Genomic DNA, 16,732 nt, shown 5'->3' on the forward strand with positions numbered 1-16,732 from the left:
GGAGTTGCTAAAGAGAGAGGGTCCCATGTAGACTTTGCATTGTGGCCTCCACCCTGAGTCTCCTTTGTTGTCCCAGACTTCAGGAGAGCCTTGGCAAGCATGACAGCCTTACCTCAGCTCTCAGTGGGAAAACTAACCCAAGAGCAGTGCCCAGAGCTGGGATAAAGCAGACTAGGGGAGTTAGGGAGATGCCTTGGAGACAATGTCGGGGTTAAGACCATCGGCAGGGACCAGCAGAGACTGGAGGCTTAAACATTTGTTATTTGGGTATTAGAAGGGTGTTGGGGACATCTGGGTTCTATTCTTTTGCTCTTTAGTGTGTAAAAAGCCCACTTTTCCTGGTATATGTGGCTGGGGCACCCAGTATAGGGTTTAGAGGAAGAGAGGTCCCCCAGAAATGCAAGAGAGGAGCAGGGCCAGGCCCTGTAGACCAAGGGGGGACAAGCTTCGAGTGGCTCGGAGGTAAGAGAAATAAGGGCAGAGCTCTGCCTGTGGTCCTAGCTCCAGGGTCTGCAGATAACGGAAGACGTGGGGCAACTCTGCTAACTTTGCCGTGTTCGTGGTTTTACTCTCATCTTCACACAGAAGTAAAAATTCTCAGAAAACCTCATATGTTTCATAAGTAATAAGAGTAGGCTTTGTCTGGTCCTGATGTGGCTGGCAGAAGAGAAGGCAGGTCAGAAGCAGCAGGCAGCCTCGCCCTTGAGGCCCAGAGAGGAAAGGGGGTCTGGGATCTCGGCAGGGACGGGCAGCCCTGTGCCGGGGACAGGGGCTGACAGCGGTGGCTCTGGATCAGCAGGAGCCCCCCGCCCTCAGGGCCCTTTTCCTGCCGCCTCCTTGGACCCCTGGCTAAGCAGAGAGCCAGACGTGGTTGTGGGCAAACACCTTTACTCCGCCGATGTCCCGAGGTCCCCAGGGCAGGAGAGAGAGGCCGGTGCGGTCAGTGCCGCAGGGGCTGCAGCCCAGAGTCAGTCTGGGGACAGAAGCACAGTGCTTCTTCTGGTGTGGCTGGAGATGGCTCACCTGGGGGTGGGGGTCACTTGGTCTGCGCCACTTCTGACCCAAGGAGTGAAGGCAGCCGCATCCCAGCGAGGGGGTGGAACCCTGGGACCTGCTCCTGCTCTTGGATCTGGTCTCTGAGGCGCTGGATCTCCAGGCGTTGCATTTCAATGATTCTCCCAGTTTCTTCTTGCTCCTTCAGTCTCATGGTGGGAGACATGCCAAGCATGTCCTCTCTGGGCACTGGAGGGGACAGAGCAGGACGAGCGTGGACCTGTGACTGGACTGCTGCAAAGCTTTTTTGAAACCAGCTTATCCTCCCTCCCTACTTCCCACCCCTCACCCCCACACAGGTTTATGGAGGACCTACAATGGGGTAGACACTCCATCCCAGATGCTAGGGATACAGGAATGAGCCATTTCACTATTTGGCAGAGAAGGAGACATGAAGAGACATGATTCGGAGTATAAGGCAAATGTTAAGCATGACCTCAGCCTGGCCCCTCTCCTGGGCTCCCCAGTCTGCTTGCCCCGAGGTGCCCTTCAGCGGGAGCTGCTCATTCTCCCATTCCCCACACCCCAACAGGGCGGCACTCACCAGTTGACCTAGGTTGGCCCCCTCAAACCACCAGTTCTCCTTACCTAAACCCTGCTCCTGGAGACCCCTCTCCAGCCCTCCTGGTGTGGCCACTCACTCATGTTCCTCCAGGACTGACCCCCTGGACTCTCAGCCATCCTCCCGTCTCAGGTGCTGCATCGACCTGGGCAATGCTGGTGTCCATGGGGGTCTGTGTCTCCTCCCACTCCCTGGCCTCACAAAGCTGAATTCTCAGCATTAATGAGCTTGGCCTCCAGGTCAGCTCAGCACCCAGTCTGTGCCCTCCCCTCCCTCCTCGCGCTCCACTCTCCCATTATGACCTCTTTGACTGCCATGTGCCCAGGACACCTCCTCTTTAATTGAACTTGGACCTCATCTTCCTGGATGACTCCAAATGGGTTCCTTTTAGCTTCACTCCCTTTTCTGTCCAGTTAGACCCACAGTGAGTTTTTCCCATCGTCTTCTCTACAGCACCCTTGGTATTCAAGAGGCCTCGTCCCTCTGCCCCAAGCACGCTGCACAGCCCAAACCTGAGATAATCCAACCATCCAGGGTCTCCCCTTTTACATCTGGCCTGCTGCGTGCTACTGAAGAAGGTAATGCATGAGCTTCAAGTTCTTGGCTTCCAACACCAGACGGACTTTATGTCTATAGTCAGCAGACTCTCATTCCCCAAAGTAGCACTTAGGAACTTCGATCTGTACTCCAACTCCTCTCCCCAGCTTTTTAAAAAATTGTGGTAAAATCTATATAACATAAAACTTGCCATCTTAACCATTTTTAAGAGTATGGTTTAATAGTGTTAAGTACATTCACATTGTTGTGCAACCAATCTTCAAAATGCCTCTTATCCTGAAAAACTCAAACTTCACACCCATTAAACAACGACTCTTGGTTATCCCTCTGGCCAGCCCCTGGAAGCCACCACTTTGCTTTCTGTCTCTATGAACCCGACTGCTCTAGGTACCTCAGATAAGTGGAATTGTATGGTATTTATCCTTTTGTGACTGGTTTATATCACTTAGCATAACGTCCTCAAGGTTCATCTATGTTGTATGTCAGAATTTCCTTCCTTTTTAAGGTTGAATGACATTGCATTGCATGTATATGCTACATTTTGTTTATCCACTCATCCATTGATGGAAATATGGGTTGCTTCCATCTATTGGCTACTGTGAACAATGCTGCTCTGAACATGGGTGTACAAGAATCTCTTTGAGACCCTGCTTTCAATTCTTTTGGGTATAAACCCAGAAGTGAAATTTCTGGTTGATATGGTAATTCTATTTTTAATTTTTTGAGGAAACAGCTTACATGTTGGGTTTCCCATAGTGGCTATATCATTTTACATTCTGATCAACAGTGCACCAAGGTTCCAATTTCTCCAGGTCTTTGCCAACATTTGTTATTTTCTGGGTTTTGTTCTGTTTTCTTTTTGGTCTGGTTTATTTTTATAGTTTATTTTTATATTTTTTAGCCGTCCTAAAGAGTATAAGGTAGTATATCACTGTGGTTTTGATTTCATTTCCCTAATTGTTAGTAATGACAAGCATTTTTCATGTGCTTGTTGGCCATCTGTGTATCTTCTTTGGAGAAGTGTCTATTCAAGTCCTTTTTTTTGGTTGTTGTTCAGTTGTAGTTCTTTATATATTCTGGATGCCAACCCTTTATAAGATATGTGATTTTCCAATATTTTCTCCTATTCCATGGGTTGCCTTTTCATGCTTGTTGATAATGTTCTTTGATGCACAGAAGCTTTAAATTTGGATGTAGTCCAATTTATCTATTTTCCTTTTTTTTTTGGCTGTGCTATTGATGTCAGATCTGAGAAATCATTGCCAAATCCAATATGAAAATTTCCCCCTATATTTTCTTGTACAAGTTTTATAGTTTTAGCTCTTCTGTTTCAGTCTTTGGTCCATTTTGGGTTAAATTTTGTATATAATGTAAGATAAGGGTCCAACGTCATTTCTTTGCATGGAGATATCCAGTTTTTCCAGCACCATTTATTAAAAAGCTTGTCCTTTCCTCATTGAAATGGTCTTGGCACCCATGATAGAAATCATTAGACCATTATATGTGAGCATTCATATCTGGGCTCTCTGTTCTATTCTGTTGGTCTATATGCCTATCTTTATGCCAGCACCACACTGTTCTGATTACTATAGCTTTGCTGTAAAATTTGAAATCAGGAAGTGTGAGGTCTCCAACTTTGTTCTTTTTCAAGAGTTTTTTGGGCTATTTGGGGTAGCTTGAGACTCCCAGTGAATTTCAGAATGGATTTGCTATTTCTGCAAAAAATGTCCTTGGGATTTTGATAGAGATTTCATTGACTCTGTAGATCACTTTGGGTAGTATTGACATCTTAATAATAAGTCTTTCAGCCCATGAACATGAGCTGTCTATCCTTTTGCTGGTGTGTTCTTCAGTTTCTTTCAGTGGTGTTGTGTAGTTTTCGGTGTACCAGTAGTCCTTCACCTCCTCCGTCAGTTTATTCCTAAGTATTTTATTCTTCTTGATGCTATTGTAAATAGAATTGTTTTCTTAATTTCCTTTTCAAATTATTCATTGTTAGTGTATAAAAATGCAACTGACTTTTGTGTGCTGATTTTATATCCTGCAATTGGAATTTTTTTTTCTTTGTACTCTGGTGTTCTAGAATTTCATGATGATGGACCTAACGGGTCTATTTTTAACCACTGTATTGGATACTAGTGAATCTAACAGCTTCTTAAAGGCTCCCTCTCTTGCTTTCAGCCCCACCTTCACCCCCACTTCCAGAGATATCTGCTTTTGCTAATTCCTGAGACTTTTAGGGGTTCATCAGGTTTCTTCTAGGTTCCCCACTTCTGGCTTAGGGTTCCGGGTTCTCAGGTCTATGAAGTCAGTTACCACTCATCTATCTGTTTTTCAGCCTGCAAAATTTTTTGTCTCTTGTTTCCTTTTGTGTTTCCTTTGGTTTATTTATGCCATTTTAGTAGGTTTTCAATTAGCCATCTTTAATTAGAAGTTCTAATGATATGATTTTAATAACTGAAAAACAGGCAGGTGTGTCTTTTAGGCCTGTTGGATAACTGTTGTGGGAATGACTTAATATAAATGCTGCTAAAACTAAAATAGTGGTTTGGGATGGCAACCTCTCCTGTTCAGATAAAGAATTCTTAAAAACCAACTAAACTTGTCAATTTTAAACAACTTGGGAATGTATATTTTGGGCTAACTTTTTTTTGGTGGCCCTACATTCAAAATCAGAATTCAATTTTATTTACTCTTTCAAAAAAATCAACTTTTGGTTTGATTGATTTTTTTTCTATTTTTTTTAATCTCTATTTTATTTATTTCCTCCCTGATATTAATTATTTCCTTCCTTCTGCTGACTTTTGGGGTTTTTGCTCTTCTTTTTCTACTTCTTTTAACTGGTAGGTTAGATTGTTTATTTGAGATTGTTCTTCTTTTTTGAGGAAGGCCTGTATTGCTATAAACTTCCCACTTAGCTCTGCCTCTGCTGCGTCCCATATTTCACAATCAAGGCAGATGCTGGGTAATACCTGTCTTCAGCTGTTACAGATTAAAATCTCCCCTTGAGAAAAACTAGATCACACAAATGACATGATGTTTGGTTTGCATCAAAATGATCTACTGTGGGTGTGGGAGGAAATAAGCAGAGGAGGTGAGGATACAGATGAAGCGAGTGACAGGTGTTGATATTTGCTCAATGTGGGGAATGGATTCATGGGAATTTGTTAGACTTTCCTCTCAGTTTTTGTATACGTCTGAAATTTCCATCTCCAGAATAAGAAGAACCTGGCTATATCATACAGCATCCTGGGGAGGTCTTGGCAGACTATTTGCTAGGGTGCTTGGACATAAATGAAATCTTTTTAAAAGAGAAGTTTTGCGATTGTTCACAGACACATCTATGCTTCACCTCCAACTGAAGATGGCGTCACCTCCAAGAAGCCAAATTCTCAGTCTTTACAACACATGCTGTGCTCCGAAGTCAGTTCTTTAGAGCTAATCCTGCCAATTGAGGCACTACTCGGAGTCCCACGTTTCAACTTCACTTCTCTAAGGAAAATGGCATATGAGACAACAATTCTCTCTATATATAACTTTGTAATAGTTTAAGACTCACAAGCAGTTACGAAAAGGGCATGGAGAGTTTCTGTGTATCCTTCTGCCACCCTCCCCCCCATGATAATATCTTGCATAACCACAGGACATGAGGAGACTGGTATTTGAAAGACCCAGTCCGCAGCCGTGAACTATTTCAGTTCATCAAGGTTTCTAAGCTTTATTCCTGAATTTAAACCACCAGGAAACGAAATACTTGAACTACGTTGGCTTAATTTTCCACAGTAGTACCTTATACACTGGGTTTTTATTGACTGTCCAGATAAGAAAGGGACACCTGAAGAAAGTCTTTTATTGTCTGAAAACCTACAGTTAAAGACTGTCAATTATGCTGTTCAACCTCCCTTTTGTAAGGATTCATGTGTTAAGTTTCTCATAGAATTTAATGCCAGGGAAAGGTGTGTTTCTCCAGAAAAAAAAAAGTTCCTTTCTCCACATGAGAGCTATGTAAACTATCACATTTGTTGCCTTTTTGTTGGCTGTTAGAAATTCAGAGGAACTTTACAATGTAACTGCAGTAACTAATTTAATATTTTTTAATGGAGTTATTTCCTCTCTGCCTTTAAATAGTTTCTGATCCTTTTTTTTTTTTTTGCCTTCATTTTCTTTTTTTCTTTTTTTTTCTTTTTCTTTTCCACTGGTTTCATTTTTTTTTAACTTTTTTTATTGATTTATAATCATTTTACAATGTTGTGTCAAATTCCAGTGTTCAGCACAATTTTTCAGTCATTCATGGACATATACACACTCATTGTCACATTTTTTTCTCTGTGAGTTATCATAACATTTTGTGTATATTTCCCTGTGCTATACAGTGTAATCTTGTTTATCTATTCTACAACTTTGAAATCCCAGTCTATCCCTTCCCACCCTCCACCCCCCTGGTAACCACAAGTCTGTATTCTCTGTCTGTGAGTCTATTTCTGTCCTGTATTTACGCTTTGTTTTTGTTTGTTTGTTTGTTTTTGTTTTTGTTTTTTAGATTCCACATATGAGCAATCTCATATGGTATTTTTCTTTCTCTTTCTGGCTTACTTCACTTAGAATGACATTCTCCAGGAGCATCCATGTTGCTGCAAATGGCATTATGTTGTCGGTTTTTATGGCTGAGTAGTATTCCATTGTATAAATATACCACATCTTCTTTATCCAGTCACCCGTTGATGGACATTTAGGCTGTTTCCATGTCTTGGCTATTGTAAATAGTGCTGCTATGAACATTGGGGTGCAGGTGTCATCCTGAAGTAGATTTCCTTCTGGATACAAGCCCAGGAGTGGGATTCCTAGGTCATATGGTAAGTCTATTCCTAGTCTTTTGAGGAATCTCCACACTGTTTTCCATAGTGGCTGCACCAAACTGCATTCCCACCAGCAGTGTAGGAGGGTTCCCCTTTCTCCACAGCCTCTGCACCTTCATTTTAATTGTACAGATCCACAGTCGTAAAATGCAAAAAGCTCCAAAAATGGAAAGCATTTTTAAATTCATGAAGTTTAGTGTGAATATCCATATGTTTCACCACAGAAATACTAATGTGTTTGATTTCAAGGCACTGCCTCAGACTCCTCTAGGGCTGTTATATAATATACAGTATACAAAGTATGTTCTTCCTAAGACCTGAAAGATTCTGAATTCTGAAACCTTAGCTAACCCCCAGGATTTTGGATTTGCAAGTATTTGAATGAGGTAGGGTCCTCATAAATCCTTTGGAGAGCAGGTGTGTGGCATGGAGAGGTGCCCAGAAAGTCGTGGGATGGATGTAACCTGATACAGGAGGAAACAGCTTGGGAAGCCAAAGGGAGACCTGCTCGTGGCTGCCGTTGGTCCCTGGATCCCAATGCCCATGTTTCTTGACCCCTGATGACATTACCTGTCTCTGGAACGTCTTGTGGTTGGATTTTCTTGGTCAGTTTCAGAGCTGCTTCAAGGTCATAGACTTGGGAGCGGGTGAACTTCAGCTCTCTGCGGAGCTCATTAATCTCCTTGATTAGGGAGACATTTTCCTGTAGGAAAGAAAGAGGAGAGAGTGAGTATAAATGGGCACAGAACTCGCCCTTGCTTGGGGCTGAGGGTGTGGGGAATGGTCAGGGTTGGCCCCGGACCCAGATTAAGTCTCTGGTTCCTCCTGTGGTGTGAATCTTTATCCTGGCTCATGGATCAGCCCCTTCGGCTGCCAGCCGACACCTTCAGGTGGACTCTGGCAACGTAAGATACAGACAGTGTGCACCATTCCCATCCATCCAGCCTCTATCCATCAGAAGCAACAGCAATATTTTTCTAAGCACTATTTATGAACTTAATGCATTGAAGTATCATAATTACTCTATGGTAGATTCTGTTACAACCACAGTTTTACAGGAGAGAAAACTGAGGCACAGAGAGGTTATGTAACTTACCCAAAATCACACAGATAGTAAGTGACAGAGCCAGGATTCTGACCCAGTCTGGTCCATAGCTCTGAGCTCTTACGTGCTGGGCTATACTTCATTGGTTTTCCCCCATTCATTTGTTGGTATTTATATGTTGGTATTTACATTTACATGGTATCTGCTACATCCCTGGGATACAGACAGAAAGAAGACATGCGTTCTGCCCTCAGCAGCACACTGTTTAGTGAGGAATGCAGAAAAGTAGATGGATAATTAGCATTTGCTACACCCATTGCAAGTTCACTTCTCTTGTTAGTGTTTGACAAGTATCCATTCATCCATGCTCTCAGTTTGTATTGCGTGTTACTATGTTCCAGGCACGGTGCTGATCCTGAGGTTTGTGTACAGAAGGTAAGACCTGGCCTCTGCCTGTGAGGAGTTTAGGGTTTAGTGAGGGATCTGGGTACAGTTTAGTGGGGTGGCTACCTTGCAGGGATGGAGGAGTGGGGCAAGACAGAGGAAAGACACTTAGCCCGGCCTGAGTGACCAGAGTGGATTCCTAGGATTGGACCCCTGGGCTGAGGCTTGATGGAGTTACCAAGGAGAGGGGAAAGGGGGCCCCAGACAACTGGAACAGCAGGAGAAGGCACAGAACGACCTGGCTGGTGCGTGGGGGTGACCTGCAGCAGTTCGGTGTCACTGGCACGCGGAGGGAGAGGAGCCGAGTGCGGGGCAGAGCCCGCTGGAGGCCAGGCGGAGGGGCCCTGCACTCTGGGACCAAGTGGTCAGGCCGCTGCCTTCCGTTTCACACTCAGCACAAGGGCACCGAGGGAGGCTCCACGGAGGCGACCCCGTCACTGCGGGCCAGGCCACTCTGTTCTTAGACCACATGGCCCCCGTACTCAGGTTGTCCCCCTCAGCACCTCTCCTGTGACCGTGCACACCAGTCACCTGAGGATCCTGTTGAACGTGGCTTCTGACGCAGCAGGTCTGGAGCTGCTCCTGAGATTCTGCATTTCTGACCAGCTCCCTGGAGATGTCGCGGGGTCGGACCCTCGGGGGTCTGAGCACCAACAAGGGCAAACACTGGTCAAATCCGTGTAAGATGGGTCTGTGCTAGAAACAGGCTGTGCTTCCACTTGGGGCACTCTCTGCAGAGTCGTGAGTGTGGCGTCTGAGCCCAGAGAACAGTTTGATTCTGAGCACTAATGCCAGCGAGCGTGACAAGCCTTTTCTGTTACAAGATATGAACTGGAGACCCCCTGACAGCCCTTCCCTCCGGAGCGTGTTTATCTAAGCGGGTCAGATATACCTTCAGATTTTCAGCGTACCACTCAATTTCACTATTCCTCATTAAAAAAGCAAACGTTCTCCCCCTTGGAGGAGATGCGCAGTTACTGCCACTCCCTTGCTTTCAGGCTGGCTTTTGTGCCTAGTTTTCTATAAAGTCAGCAGATCTTCTCCTTCTGACTTTTCACCCATCTAACCAGCCCAGGCCTTGGTGATGCACCTCCCAAATTTCCTTCCCAGATGCTCTGTTTCCTCCCATCTAGAACTTCTCCATGCTGACTTTATAACATGACACCATCAATTAAATATGTATTTATTGGGTTTTAAGACCTTGGACTCTGCCTTGCCTGTAAGAGGTGCTCAATAAATATTTGTGAAAGAGATAAGCAAATGAATAACTAATACAGTGGCTACCAGCTGAACAAGACAAGAGTCTTCCAGGGAGGAAACTGCAAACCAGGGGGTGAAGGCCGAGCAGGGGAGGCCAGACAGAAGGGAGTCTTAGGAGAGCCACAGGGAGCTCAAGGGCACACCAGCTCGCTTAGGGGCTCTCCATGCCTCCTTTTAGTTGGCGTCACTTAGCTTCACGTCCCCCTGACTCATTAGATAAAGTAATACTAATAGATTAGAGACTGACAGTACCATTTCCACATTTCTCTCCAGAAACATCTTTAGGTACTTCTTCCTTGTCCATCTCCATTCATTTTGTCATGGAGTCCTGTTGACTTTGTGTCTGAACTGAATCTCGTGTTCATCTATAAGCAGCTCTCAGCATCTCTCCCCTCTACTGCTGTACGGCCCCCAGTGGAGCCCCTGCCGTTTCCTCCACCCTGACAACCCTGTCACCGTGGTTGGGGCTTCTGGCTCCTGGTACAGCCTTGGACAACTGCACGAGGCTGGCCACCTAAATGGGTCTCCAGAACACGGCCCCGTCCTCACTAGAGTGTGACTGAGGCCCACGACTCAGCGCAGCCCAATTCCTCTGTTCTGTTCATTGGTTCATGAAAATCACCCAAGAACGAGCTCCTGCAAGCCTATTAGGCACTTATTGTGCCAGACGCGGGAGGACCAGCTTGGATCCGGTGCAGAGAGAAGCCACGCACGTGAAGGGGGTGCTCAATGGCGTGGGGAGGGCTCCCCGTGGATGCAGGGGACAGGGACGACTGTTCCAGGCCCAGAGCCGAGAGGGAGCAAGCAGGATCTGAGGCACTAAATGACGGATGATGATAATGACAAGATAATAACTTCAAGGGCTGACTGGATTCCTGCATCATATCAAACATTTGGCTTACCTGACCCTGCTGAGTTCCTGCCGCAGCCTTCCAGGGAAGGTGTTATCACTCTCAGTTCCATATGAGGGCACCGAGGCTGGGCAAAAGTGGTAGAGCTGGGATTCAGATCTGGCTGTGTCTGCCTCCATGTGCCTGGATTCCTCAATGGCTGCTGCCTCCCAGACTCTGCTTTCTCACCTCGTGTGGATGTCACCTCCATCCCAATACCTCTCACAGTGTGAAGGCCAAGGAGGCCCCTCAAAAGTACAAGTAGGGCTCCCTTAACAGGGCGTTCTGGGGTGGTCTATGTTCTGGGGAGTCCAGAGGTCATACTGAGGTCAACCGTACTGCCTTGGGGAGTTCTGTGAATTTCAAACGTGAATGCAACAGGTTTGCTGAGCCTTCTGCTCCTGATCCCTCCTGGGGCAGGATGGCTTACAAAAGCCCCTCTATTCCTCCAGACCCCCTCCCAGCTCCTCTGTGGCTGGGAAAATCTGACCTGGGTCCATCAAGTGCCAGGTCTTGGGATGTGTGAAGCTAAGATCTATTTATATAGAAAGCCTTCTAAACAAAGAGGCTATGCCAGGCTGTCGAGGACTGTCTTTGGTTGGGGGCAACCCTAGGCAGCCCAGCTGGGAAGCGACTGACAGAACTTCAGACTCAGAGGGAGAAGGGCCCAGAGAGAGGAAATGCCACTAGCACCCCCTACTGTCCTGCCTTGAGTTGGCACCTTGAAGAACAGAGCAGTGTCCGGTTAGCCTGGAAAAAGCAGGTGACAGATTTATTCCGGTCCCTTGGGAGCCCGGCGTCAATGGTGTCTTGGTGGGATCGCCATTTGCCCGGCTGCACAAATGAACCATCTCTCCGCTCCTCTTTCAGCCTTCCTCTCATGTCTAAGCTCACATTTCCATCCACCATCTCTCCTCGGAAACGTCTTCTGATGTCACAACTCTTCCCTTCCAAGGCCTTGTCCTCTCCCTTTGACACGGCAGTCATCTTCTGAAGGGTCTTCCTGCCACCTGCCTCTCCCCGCCGGACTTCCCACCCTGCCGATTGAGGCAACCTTTCCAGAGCACGCAACACCCCTACCTACCTAAGAAAGGTTTGTGGATTTCCATGTCCCCAAGCACCCTACAGGCCTCGGTCTTCTCTGACTGTCCTCAGGTTGTGTCCTCTGCTTGGAAGACTCTCCCCCAATCTGCTCCCTGACCCCTCGGCTTACACTTCAAGGCCCAGCTCAAATGCCACACCCTGACTGAAGCCCACCCCTCTCCGTGAGCGCACGGCACTGGATGCCACGTATGGAGCAGTGATTATTTTTGTGTCTGGCTCACGTTGGCTCAGCCCTAGATGATCTTCCTGAGGGCAGGCAAGCTACCACATTCATCCTGGAACCCTCCATGGCCAGCTCAGCACTCAGCGTGCCCCAAACCCGCAAAATATGTGTCCTGAATTAGTCGGGCATCTGTCCTGGATGTCTGCATTCCATAGCAGCTCGTGTTTTCACGTCTGATCTCCAGCATGCTGGAGGAGGAACGAGAAGGCCCAGTGCTCCTGTCTGAACACACAAATGAGGAATGAGACAGTGACCTCGTTCTCTGTGTTTCCTAGTGAGCTTCTCTCAGGCACCAGGTCTGCCCAGCCTTCCTCTACCTCCTGAGACCCTTAAGTGTCAGAGCCTTGGAACCTACAGATGCAGCTCCTCACAGACACATCCCAATGCATCAGGCACCCAGGCCAGGGGTAGGGAGTCTGTGACCAGCTGTACTGGCCCCCCTCACATGCCCCCAGCCCACAGGCTCCCCCAGTCCGCGCTGTGATGGCCTTCCAGGCCCTCCTACTGGATTTTGCCTTGGTTCTTAAATAAGCCTTTTGCTTGGAAGAAGGGAAAGGGCTAGCATTATTTGAACACCTATTCTGGATGGGGCCAGTGCCTAATGCCTTATCTCATTCAATCCTCCCAGTAACTGAGGTTGCTGTTTTCTTCCCCTCTTACAGACAGGAAGGTGGCTCCTGGAGAAGGCCAGTGACCCAGTGCAGCTGATTCCTCTGTTCTGTTCATTTGTTTACGCTCACCCCTACCCCGCCCCGGAGGCAGGATACAGCAGGTCTGTACAGAGACAGGGCCACACTCTTACACTTTGCATGGCCCTTGAGATCAAAGAAGGAAACAATTTTTATTATCTAGAACAGTGGTTTTGAAAGTTTTTTTTTTAATCTTCCAAACAAAATCTTACACAGAGCCCGCTGTAATAAGCAAGGAGTCTCCCTGGTTGAGGGAGGGCTGGGGACCCAGAGCCCCACGCTCTGATCCCTCTGGTCCCCTGCAGTTGTCTGCGGCACGTCTGTTCATCCCCAGGGCTCCCTGGCACACAGGCTTACAATGCTGCTCGAACACTTCCTGGGGATTTCCCTGTCAGTGGCTCTTTCTGCCAGCCATCAGGGAGTGGTAGGGCTGGGCAGAAGGCTGCTTGGGTCTCCTCTGCTCCCTCTACCCCGACTCTCACCCTGGCCCAGCAGAAGTGTGCATGTGGCCTCTGGGGAATGGGTGGCAGGGATAGCAAAAGAGGACCTTCTGCCTGCCCCGAGCCATCTCATGCCTGGCCTGTGGTCTTCACTCTCTTTCTTTTTGGTTTGGGTGTCTGCTTGGCAGGGGTAGAGGGACCCAGCCTCTGGAGGACCCCTCAGGCCTGTGCTTTGGTGGCAAGTCACAGATGAGAGCTCAGCAATGTTACCAGCTGATAACCACTCCTGCTGTTGCTCTGGTCACAGCACGCTGCCCTGCAGTGCCTCGGGGGGCTCTCCATGCCTGGGGGCACTCAGACCCTTAGCACTGCTCTGTGTATCAGCTGCTGGTGCCTGAAGGTCCTGCTGATTGGATCTACTCCTATCTCTGGGCCTCTGGCTGCTTTCATGGCCCAGGAGCAGGGCCGTGGTTTGATGGCATGGGCTGCTTTAAGCAGGGGCTGGTTGTAAGCTGGCATAAAACCTACCGTGCTTGTCCCTGGCCTGACTTGCAGTGTGCTCTGCCCAGCTGTGTATGCGCTGGCCAACCTGGGAACTGGGTTTGTTTCAATCTGACTGCAGCCCATCCCCTTTCTGGCATTTTAATTATGGCATTAAAGAAATATGAACATTGAAAGGTATGTGCCTTATAAACATGATTCTGATGTTCTCTTTTGATATTAATTCACATTAACTGCCTCAGATGATACTGATAGCCAAACAGCAGTGGCGGAAGAATTCCGACCGGCAGTCCTGATAACGAGCGTACGTGGAGGTGGCAGTAATGGGGTCAGGCTTTCTGAACATGCTCTACCACAGATCCTGGGAGTGGGGAGCTCATTAAATCACAGGGAGACCAACTCTTAGGGAGGGTGTGGTTAGCGCTGGATCCAGGAGATAAGAGTAGGGACCTGAGGCACCAGAAAAGTCAGAAGAGGTGGGAGGAGACAGGCATGTTCAGAGGAGAGAACTCGGCCAGCAGGGGCCATGTGATGCAGGTAGCAGATGAAAAAGCAGCACAACAAAGTAAATAAGAGTTGGAAGCAGAGGAGAGGGGAGAGAAGAGAGGGACTCGGAGAGCTAAGGTCACATGGGCGAAGGCCCCGAGGGGCCAGGGGTCAAGGAGCGGGGTGAGGCAGGACACAGGAGTGCTTTGGGTGAAGATGAGCTGGAAAAAAGGAACAGTTGCCTGGTGAAGTGAAACGGGGCGGAAGTGAGCGGGCACCGGTGGGGCAGAGGTGGGCAAGGATGTGCCTAGGGAGCCTCTGGGGTGGGGCTCTGGGCCATGGTCACAGCCAGGACAAGCTCAGAGGTCAGAGGAGGGACGTCAGAGAGGAAGCTGTGGGGAAAGCTAGTGAGTCCCTTGGACATTTGGGGAGCTCTGAGGACAGATGGCCGTGGAAGGGCCCTCCCTCAGCAGGCTCTCTCATCTCGATGGCTCAGCCTCTGAGGGAGCTGAGGGGCATGCACAGTTACCTGCATGATGCGGACATAATCCGTATGGTGCAGCTCACTCTCCTTGACCACCTTTTTCTTGAGGGTGGCCAGGTTCCTCTCCAGGTGCTCCCGCTGACGGGCGTACTCCTGCTGCAGGTCCGAGTTCAGCCCTGCGATCTCCACCTGATGGGGCAGGAGGGTCTGGCTGTGAGGGAGGGGAGACCCCGGAAGGCAGGGGAGGGCGGGGGAGGGTGGGAAGAGGAGGCAGAGCTCACCATGTCTGCCCGCTGCACGTACTTCTCAAAGAGTGCGCGGACCTTCTCCTTCAGCAGCCGGGGCTCCTGGATATACGCCACGCAGTTGTGAAGGTCCGTCTTAAACCGTTTCACCAGCGCCTCCAAGTCCCGCTCCTGCAACCAGAGGCATTGACTTCTGGCCCAGTAGGGATTCTACAGGGGCAGAGGCTGCAGCCTCATGCAGAAAGGGACAAGGGACACCCCATCTGGGACTTATAGTTGACTGCCAAGGGCCACACGGGGCCCAGAGACCTGGATGGACACACAGCCCAGCGGTGGAGGCACTTAAAACTCCTGTGCCCCTGGCCTGAACAGCTTCATCTTTAAGAGGCTGCACACACTGATTCCTTTATCGGCTCTGGATTCCTTTTGGGACCACAGGTCTTAAAAGACTAACGGAGGTGCAGGTGGTCACCCTACTCCTCTTTGAGCCAAGATGGAGAGTATCGATTCTCTCTTGCAGATCCGTGGGCCAGGGCTTCCACGCCCCCTAATTAGCTTATCCAGTGTTTCTCCCTGCTGAGGGCTGCTGTGAGTAGGTAGGGAAGATGATGACAAAACTGGGCAGACTGGGTCATCTGCAAACTGGGGCTACAGTCACCTTCTTCCATCATGCTTTCTCTGACATCCATCTTCCTCTATGCCTGGCCTAGAGAGCCTCTCCTTTATCTTTGCTCCCATAGTCCTTTCTTCATATTCTCTAACTTCCCGCCTTGCCTTATATTATTATGCACATGCCACAGATCACCCATCAACCTCTTTGGTCTGTGAGGGGCAGGGTCTGTGTCAGTTCACGTTGATATAGCTCTGCAGCTTCTAGTGTTACCTAGTACACAGTCAGTGCTTCCTGTGGGAGATGGGAAAATTCAATCTGATTCCACCATCATTATGAGGTACCCTGTGCCAGGGTGTGAGGGTGCAGCCAATTCCTGGCCCAGGACCAGAAGACTAGGCTCCTAGCACTGGCTCTGCATGTGCTTCCTAGCTATGGGTGCTGGGTGAAGTCTCTAAGCTCCCAATCTCTCTGACCTTGCTCTCCTTGTTTATCACAGGGAGAGACTGGAACAGGTGATCTCTGAGGTCCTCCCAGCCCAAAGCTGTTCTGGTGGTCAAGGCCTTTAACCACCAACTACAAATGATCTCTGAGCATGTTTCTTCCCAGGCCAAACAAGCCAGTGTTGTGAGCATCCTTATAAAACTGGCTTCCCACCTCCATGATCACTTTACCCAAAGTCACTGTATCGTCTCAGATGGATTCAGCCATGTAAGTTTACGTGGGCCTGAAACAGGGTAGGGCTGTGAGCAAGTAAAGAATGCGGTTTAAAATGGGAATGTATCTTAGCAGTGGTCTGGCTCTGTCTCTGGGAAGCCAGCTGCCTGTTGCAGGCAGGTGCCAGCTCCTGAATCCGGGAGCCTGAAAATCCTCACACCTTCTGTCTCTCTCTGCGCATCTCCTGATCGGTGGCTCTTAGTTTCTGCCATAATTCTGTGATGTTCAGCTCCAGCTGCGTGTTCTGCTTATGGAAATGCTCCAGCTCAGCTTCCATCTGTAGAGAACAAGGGGGAAAGAGTTAAGAATAAGAAAGTAAACCACAGAAGACATACAGATGGCCAACAGGCACGTGAAAAGACGGTCAGTGTCACTAATTATTAGGGAAATGCAAATCAAAACTACAATGAGATGTCACCACACGCTATTAGAAAGGCTATTATCAAAAAGGCAAGAAATAACAAGGGTTGGTGAGGATGTGGAGAAAAGGGAACCCTCACGCATTGTTTGCAGGAATGTAAATTGGTATAGCTGTTATGGAAAACAGTATGGCAGTTCTTCAAAA

The 16,732-nt window shown here is 48.2% G+C and overlaps 1 protein-coding gene across 3 annotated transcripts in view; it reads right to left on the reverse strand.

Moving 5' to 3' along the window:
* Positions 1–835: 835 nt before the first annotated feature.
* The window catches only part of CFAP57 (cilia and flagella associated protein 57), a 54,240-nt gene continuing 38,343 nt past the window's right edge, over positions 836–16,732 (reverse strand). For 2 of the 3 annotated variants that reach the window (XM_031464954.2, XM_031464955.2), the window contains exons 19-23: positions 16,328–16,444; positions 14,877–15,011; positions 14,641–14,784; positions 7,600–7,732; positions 836–1,242 (exon numbers count right to left, since the gene is read on the reverse strand). In XM_031464954.2, coding sequence (XP_031320814.1) covers positions 1,037–1,242; positions 7,600–7,732; positions 14,641–14,784; positions 14,877–15,011; positions 16,328–16,444 — 735 coding nt within the window. In that variant the 3' untranslated portion in view covers positions 836–1,036. Of the gene's footprint in view, positions 1,243–7,599; positions 7,733–14,640; positions 14,785–14,876; positions 15,012–16,327; positions 16,445–16,732 lie in introns of those variants that run through there. The other variant, XM_064493671.1, reaches the window with a different exon arrangement.

The sequence above is a fragment of the Camelus dromedarius genome, chromosome 14, assembly GCF_036321535.1.
Source record: "Camelus dromedarius isolate mCamDro1 chromosome 14, mCamDro1.pat, whole genome shotgun sequence".
In the NCBI taxonomy this organism is placed as follows: Eukaryota; Metazoa; Chordata; class Mammalia; order Artiodactyla; family Camelidae; genus Camelus; species Camelus dromedarius.